This window comes from Anopheles darlingi, chromosome X, assembly GCF_943734745.1.
Source record: "Anopheles darlingi chromosome X, idAnoDarlMG_H_01, whole genome shotgun sequence".
Classification (NCBI taxonomy): Eukaryota; Metazoa; Arthropoda; class Insecta; order Diptera; family Culicidae; genus Anopheles; species Anopheles darlingi.
Window position 1 is genome coordinate 8098964 of NC_064873.1, and position 7796 is coordinate 8106759.

The following is a 7796-nucleotide window of genomic DNA, read 5'->3' on the forward strand; positions in this document are numbered from 1 at the left end:
TTTGGATGGTTTTGCGCACTTTAAATTGATTTCATTTCATGTTAAAGGTTGTCGCTCATTCCACCGGTTGTTTAACTGCCAAAATTCGAAAATCAATCAGCCCCTAACCTTAAGCAGTTACAACTTTACGTTTCTAATTGTCAACAAGTAAACTTTTTACGCAGCGTCAAAGCGCCGTAACAGTTATAACATCCGAACATGACCGGAACATGTTATTGCTGTCTTTAATTCTCGTTTCCCCCCCCCCCCCCCCCCCCCCCGCACCATACCTACAAACGCCACGCGAGAGCTGCGCGTTTGTTTAGTGCTCGTTCTACGCATAATTAAGCAGCAACGAAACTCGGAGCGAAAAACGCCGAGCCGTACTCGGATGGATGGTCTCCAAAACGGGGCTGACTGGCTGGTGGACCGGTTTTGCTCTCGCATCGGAGGACGTTCCGTGGCATTCCACGCGGTGATACGTGATACGCGGAGGGGGTGAGGGAGGGGGCGGGGGGGTCAACGGTACAGCAAGGCGGTCACGAGCCCGATTTTGGGCTCCGGAATGTAGGCCATATCACAATCCGTATCCCAATAAACCATTTGATTTTAGCCAAACCAAACCAATCGTGTGTGTGTGTGTGTGTGTGTGTGTGTGGGTGTGTGTGTTTGACACATGGGGCTACTAGTAATGCGCGGCCTTAACCTCGCGGCCTGGTGCGCAGTGATCCGGGCCAGCATCCATCTTACTGATATCGCCACACATCAGCTTTATGGTTTCCCTGGATCCAGGAGGGCGGGGGTGGGGATGAGGGGGAGGAGGTGTTACCCGCAGCATTTGGGAACGAGAGAGAGAGAGAGAGAAAGAGAGCCAAGGTTCAAGGTTTGACTCAGTTTTTAGCACATGAAAGGGAAGTGCTGTAGGGAGGGTTGAGGGCTGGGGGTGTAGTCGTGGGTGGTTAATGGTTTCACGAAGCTCCGGACCCCCTCTCTCCCCCCTTTCCTTTCCACTGGCCAGCCATCCAGCGGGTTCTGCGGGTCCAGCCATTAGCACCTGTCCTCTCTGTATTTCTCCCTCCCTCGCCTTGCTTCCTTCACCCCCATCCCCCCTTCTCAGCAACAACCAAAAACCAAAAAAACCAGACCCAAATAGCCCGTCCGTAGGGTGACCCTGCCTGTTGCCACCTGCCCTGCCCTGCCCTGCCCTTCGTCTTTCCTTCGGTGGCGACTTTTTTCGAACAGGGGGTTGAAGAGAGGGATGCGGATGCGGGTGCGGTGTGATCGGGGAGGACATAAAAACGCACGGTTCGGTCTGCACGAATCTCGTCGTCACGGAACCGTCACCGTCAGACCGCAGAATTGGAGGTCGTGGTTAAGGGTGACCAGCCAGCGCGACCTACCCCACAACCATGCGTGTGTGTGTGTGTGTGTGTGTGTGTGTATCGCCGGATTGCGCAGTCGCAGTACGAGCGAGGAGTGTGACAACCGGAACCCCACCGGAAACACCGAGAAGCGCATTATGCTCGATTCGTTTGAACTGAACGCAAGCAAGCAAGCAAGCAAGGGTCGGAGAGGGGGAAGGGGAGGGGGTGGATCGTCACCATCGTCATCGTCGTCAACGGTGGTCGTGATTTTTGTGCCGTACAAGCCGGAAGACGGGCGGAAGGGCGTCCGCGGATTTCACGCGTTTACCGCGGCGGCAGCGACAGCGGCAGCAGCAGCAGCAGCAGGAAGCGAAGGCGGACGAACGACTTCTCCTCCTACGAGTCCACCGACCGCCATGACAAATGATCGGTGTCGTCGTTCGACAGTCACCAACAGCAGCAGCAACACCAAACGACAACAACAGCACACCACAGCAGCAGCAGTAGAAAAGAAGGCAAAAACCGAAACAGAGAGAGAGAGAGAGAGAGAGACACACGAAAACAAAAACCAGAAACAAACCAAAACAAAAAACAAAAACACTCCGAAAAACCGACCACTAAACGGTGCCATAAACCGCAAAATTTGTGTTAGCGGACGCGCCAAAGCCACCGAGCCTGCGGTTGGGCTTTAATGTGGCTTCCATGATGACCACCACCACCGCCACCACCACCACCACTAGCACCACCAACAGCATCACCAATCCGTGCCCAAAAAGGCCAAAGTAATTGGCCCGTTGGTGTGGTTTGCACGGGGGAGTGCGGGGTGGGGTTGAGGGGGTCCCTCCTCTACAACTTCCGGGTTGTGTGCGCGTGTGTGTGTGTGTGTTTGGCTGTGTGTGACCCGGATTCGACCAAAGGACCTGCATGAACGACGTCAGCAGATGATGATGATGACGGTGGTGGTCGTTTGACAAAACCGGGTCAATACTACCCGCGCAATACCCGCGCGACGCACGTTGTGGTTGCTTTCGGAGGCACGCATCAGCACCCCGTCCCACCCCTTTCCGCAGCGAGGGTCACAGCACCTAAGAAGTGGCCCAATTAGAATTTGCTCTTGGCGGGAGGGAGGAGACCTCCCTTATCATTTGCATACCACCTCCACCACCTCCACCACCACCACTAGCGTGCAAACAATGAACATGCAGAACTGACCATGACGTCACACCGTGTGAGGGTGTTGGGTCAGTGTGCGCATGAATCCTGCCACGCATGCAACGTCTTCTTGACTCCTTCGGGGGAGGGGGTGCGTGTTTGGGGTGCGTGTCTCCTTACGTCTGATTATGCAAGGTTCGGGACAGGGAGCCCCCTGGAGCGGTCTAGCTGAAGCAGTCCAGGTCAGGTCAGGTTGGATTGGATGTCCGGGTCCGGGTCCGAGTCCGGGTGCACGCTGATGATGGTGCTGGTGGTGGTGTGTTCTCGATGCTCACCTCTTTCTGGAGGCCCACTCCGGACAACCGCGAGGCTCTCTTTCTCTCTCTCTCTCTCTCTCTTTCTCTCTCTCTCTCTCTCTCTCTCTCTCTCTCTCACACGCTCTCTGTAGGAGAATGAGGAGGAGGAGGAGACGTTGATAGTTATCAAATCGACTTACGAGGAGGGTGCTGGTGCAGGTAAAGGCAGGCAGGTAGGCAGGCAGGCAGGTTATAATGCATGCTACAACCCCCCCCCCACTAAACCCACCCCCCGGTTCCTTCCTAGTACCTTCACATTTAGGTGACTAATTTTATAATATATGGCTGCGCGATACCGTGGCTTATTGGTGTGTAAGAGAGCCAGAGAGAGAGAGAGAGAGAGAGAGAAAGAGAGAACAGAACAAGAACTAAGCGAAGCTCACGGATTGAGCGGGGGATGGGGGTGGGGGCCTTCAGCCGGGGTGGGGGTGGAGGCTCGCTGTTAGAGCAATTCGCGAGGCGCTTCTTTTGCGCCTCCATCACGTCGTCGCCGTCGTCGCCGCCGCCGCAAGCGCAACCCGCAGCAGGTGGTGGTCGATACAGTCGTGGTCGTCGTCGGCTCTCGAGGCTCGTCATCGTCGTCGTGGTGGTGGTCGTCGTCGTCGCCATCGCCATCGTCGTCGTCGTCGTGCTGTGTTGTAGGTCTCTGGGTAAAGCGGCGGGTGGCACGCGGTGCGGTGCGGTGCGGTATTATGCGGCCTGGTCGCGGCACGACAAGGTAATGCGAGGTGAGTAGAATATTTATAAACGGGACGGAAGCATAACTAGACCACCAGTTACCGTTCGGAAGCGGCCGCACGCGGAATAGCCTCCCCCCACCTCAATAGCCAGCCAAACCAGCCAGCCAGCCAGCGCACTCCAGCATCAACGCATCAAACGCACGAAGTAAAAACAACAAGATCATCGGTCCATCGGCCCATCGACAAACACACGCGCGCGCGTGCAGTGAAGTGCCCCGGGGAGTGAAGTTTTCTCGTTGCCCACAATTCGGTCAAACCGCCCAGCGCTCTTATCAGTCCAGGCCCAGCGAGCCTTATCGTGAGCCCCCGATACTTGCAGCGCGGCCCAGCATCTCAGTAGTAGTGCTTCGCCCATCTCCAGTAGTGCCACTAAACCCTCTACAAGGGTTCTGTCAATCAATCGGCGATCGCGCCTCGCGGCGGTGATAACACCCTCCCTGATTCGAGTTCAAGCTCCTCTAGAGCGTCCAAGAAGAGTGTGCAGTGCTGCAGCCAGCCTCCCGCCTCCACCCAATCAAATCCTCAAATCTCCCCCGAGTGCTTGGCGTCAAGTGTCCAGGTCCAGGTCCAGGATGTCTCAGCGGATCAGCAATATCCCGCGCCGCCAGGCCATACCGATACTGTACACGCGCGGTACACACTACGAGGTCGGCTACGATGTGGTAAGTTTTAGGCAGTTGTACCACCGATCGCAACTCTCGCTCTCTCTCTCTGCTACGATCGTTTTGTTTTTAAACTCCATATCGATATCTCTGTGTGCATCACTCACGATGCAGCGCAGCAAAAACCAAAGCAAAACAAATGGAAACATTAGAGGAATTTAAAAAAAATAAGGCTCTGGTCTGTTCTCAGAAAAACAACAACAAAAGCTATTGCGATGACGCCATTGAGGACGGGGACTCCTCGCTTCTGGGGGGGCCAGACAGCCAGACAGCCAGCCAGACAGAGAGACGACCTGGCCTGGTATGCGCCCCCCTCGGGGCCCCTGGCCGGGGTCAGCCTCGAGACGAGACGCGGTTGGCGTGCTTGGCTTGCTAGTTGTTGTTTTTTTTTTTTTAATATACTATGTTTTTGCTCCGCGGCCGCCAATCCGTCCATCGGCCAATGCCAATTGATCGTCGATTTTCTAGCCGGGGGAGGGGGTGGGCTCCATCCCTTTCGATGGCTAAGCCGGACGTGCTCTTCAGACCCGTTCAGGTCCGTTGTTGTTGTCGTGTGTTGTGCGTACAGGTTGCACGCGCCACCAACAATCCGTTATCAAGCGGGGTTCCGCCAGCATCAGCTGTGTAAACGGCGTGCCGGGGCCTTGGGCGTGCACCCGCCTCACCTCTAATAATCCGCTGATCATTCCTTCTCGGTGTGGCGTTTGCTATCTTAACCTGATGGACAACCCCTTATCTCAAAAACAAACAGATTCATCCTCCATAAAAAGAGAGAAAGAGAGAAAGAGAGAGCGAGAGAGATCCCTAGGAACAACATGATACTAATTCTGTACCTTTCTCCTCCCATCCTTTGCCGCAATTCCCCCCTCTCAGGGACGTACGTTTGCGGCGATCATCAAGAACTTTCTGCAACTGTCCGGACCGCTGAACGAGACGTACCTACCACTGTACAACACCGAGGAGGGTCGTAAGTAGTAGAGCGTAGAGTAGTTGACCGCATTGGCCAACTATTGGGCCAGCCAGTCAGGTTCTGAACTCTCTTCCTCTTCCTTTTCGCACTTTTCCCGTTCTTCTACTCCTTAATCCTCGCCCGCGCGCGTGTGTGTGCGCAGGTAAGGTGTACAATGCCACACTGGAGAGCGTGAAGCGATCGTTCCCGCAGTACGTCCGCGAGCTCGAGGGTACGGCAGACGGGGCCCAGGTCGAGTTCCATAAGGTAAGGAGGGGGGGGGGGGGAGGTGGCTAAGGGGGAATAAGCTGAAACCGGGAACTGGCGGGGGCGAGCTAATGCTATTAGGTCGACCATCCGGCGGCCAACAACAAAATCCGGTTAGCCGGGACCGGGTGATGGTCTCGTCGGGGGCAAGATTGTGGGGGAAAATAGAAAAGGTGGAGAAGGTGGTCGACGTACGCTTACGTAAAACTCCTCGGCACGTCAGCAGCAGAACGCAAACGAGAGCTGGCGTACGGGGTGGGTGGGTGGCTTATGAAAATGGGGCCAACGCCATCGATCCGGAAGCGCACGGTATCGGGACGAATCCCTGGGGCTGGCTGTACCGTTTGTACGCTAACCGCGACATCCACTTCTTCTTCCGCGCAGCTGTTTCTGCTGCATCTGGACGAGATCCTGCCGGTTGCGGTCGATGGTACCAACAGCATCAATCAACCGATCGGTTGCTCCACGATCTGCGTGAACGAACCGGACTGCGTGAGTACTAAGGGACAGTGAGGAAGGGATGGAGATGGAGATGAATCGACCCGATCGACTGATTTTCGGGCGCTTTGCTTTGTATTTTTTTGTTTGTTTTGTTGATCCTGTTCCGCCGGCCAGGAAATACTTGCTCACACCGAGGATGCACTGTCGGAGGTGCTGAACCACTACTACTTCGTGTCGGCGCACATCGTCTCCGATAGTCCGCAGGGTAAGTATAATGTGATCGAGGAGCGGTTCACCTCGCTGTGCTACGCCGGTCACCTGCCGGGCTACACGATGAACTACAACCACCACGGGCTGGTGTTCTCGATCAACACGCTCAGCGCCCGGTCGCTGGTCAGCGGCAAAACCCGTACGTATGTGGCTGCGACTACCGCGAGCGACCTGTGATCATCTTCACCTTCCTTGTTCTCTCTCTTTTTCTAACTCGTCCACCACCACCACAGCCCGCCACTTTATTACGCGAGCTCTGCTGTCGGCTGAGAACTTCATTCAAGCACAACAGATTCTGCGCGATAATGGTGTGGGTGCCGCCGATGGTTGCTCCATCAATATGACGTTCCTGAGGTAAGGGCAGAACTGGCGCGCACTCCTCCGCGCACTGACTACTGGCCACTGACTGTCTTTGTGGTTTGTTTGTTTCTTCCTTCTTCTCCTTTTCCTGCTGCTGGAGCAGACAGGAGGGTGACCGGTTGTTCCACAACGCCGAGATGGGCCCGGCGACGGTTGGCGCGGACCAGTCGCACCTGAACATCTTCACCGCCAGCCCGGGCGAGTCGATCATCCACGCGAACAAGTACCTCCGGCTGCCGGTACCGGAGATGACCGGGCTGATCATCGACTCGAGCATCGAGCGGATGAAGACGTTCGGGGGCTTCCAGGCACCGAAGACCGTACACGACGTGATCCGGATGCTGGGTGACACGAGCGCCCGGGATCACGCGGTGTTCCGCGAGAGCGGACCGAAGGACGTAATTAAGACGGTCTGTGTCGGCATCTTCGACTGCATCAAGCGCACCTGGACGCTCTACTCGGACAATCCCAAGTTCAATGCACCGCTCGTGGTGCTGCCGCTGACGCTGAGGGAGCACTAGAGCAACCCCCCCCCCCCCTCGATCCGGTGGTGGTGACACGCTCAACGAATCCCCCACACTTGTTACTTATTTATTGTGCACCCGAATCCCGAACACCCCCCCAAATCCTATTTTATTCCTTTGTTTTATTGTTGTACCGCCAGTATTGCTTCCCGGTCCCCCCTTGGGCTGAAAAGGGAGATGTTCCGGGTCCTAGCCCCACGAACTTGCACACGAACAAATCTCACGCTGTTCGCACGCTTGTGTCCTCCGCCGAGCTGAGCACCAGCTGCCAGCAGCTCAACACCGCAACACCGCAACACCTACCCTTACCAGAGCATTTGGCGGGTACGGTGGCGACGAACGACAACCTAATCCTCGACCCCCTTTCACGTGACAGTGGATCGAACCGAACCGAAGAGGGGGGAGTAGGGGGTGTCTGATGTCATTCCGCGATCAATTACTTCCCACGAAATTCAAATCGGCTACGAAGCCGAGCACTAAAAGCAGAAATAAACTGAAATGTAAAAACGATAACACGCAGAGGCTTAAGCGGCCGCTCTGGGCCCGATGACGGAGTAACGGGGTAGCCGGGGACCAGGCATCAGGCATCACGATCACGCGCTCATTAACATGACACGCAGGGGATTGGCTTTGCCGTGCCGTGGTGGCACTAGAGCAGCGACGTTCGGCGGTTCTCCACTGCCGTCTTCCGCGAGCAAGGTAATCTACTTGGGGTAGCATTATGCATACCGG

At 55.9% G+C, this 7796-nt stretch overlaps 1 protein-coding gene across 1 annotated transcript; it reads left to right on the forward strand.

Annotated features, from left to right (window-relative positions):
* Nucleotides 1-3512: 3512 nt before the first annotated feature.
* On the forward strand, nt 3513-7590 carry LOC125957665 (uncharacterized). The gene is made up of 7 exons (XM_049690528.1): nt 3513-4253; nt 5127-5220; nt 5366-5469; nt 5854-5961; nt 6085-6319; nt 6414-6534; nt 6644-7590. The coding sequence occupies exons 1-7, from the start codon at nt 4164-4166 to the stop codon at nt 7059-7061; spliced, it is 1170 nt and encodes a 389-aa protein (XP_049546485.1). The 5' UTR covers nt 3513-4163; the 3' UTR covers nt 7062-7590.
* The last annotated feature ends 206 nt before the right edge of the window (nt 7591-7796 follow it).

Coding starts and splice junctions, on each gene's coding strand:
- LOC125957665 (XM_049690528.1), top strand. CDS start 4,164: ATGTCTCAGCGGATCAGCAATATCCCGCGCCGCCAGGCCATACCGATA. Junction 4,254..5,126: donor ACGAGGTCGGCTACGATGTG/GTAAGTTTTAGG, acceptor CCCCCCTCTCAG/GGACGTACGTTTGCGGCGAT. Junction 6,535..6,643: donor ATCAATATGACGTTCCTGAG/GTAAGGGCAGAA, acceptor CTGCTGGAGCAG/ACAGGAGGGTGACCGGTTGT.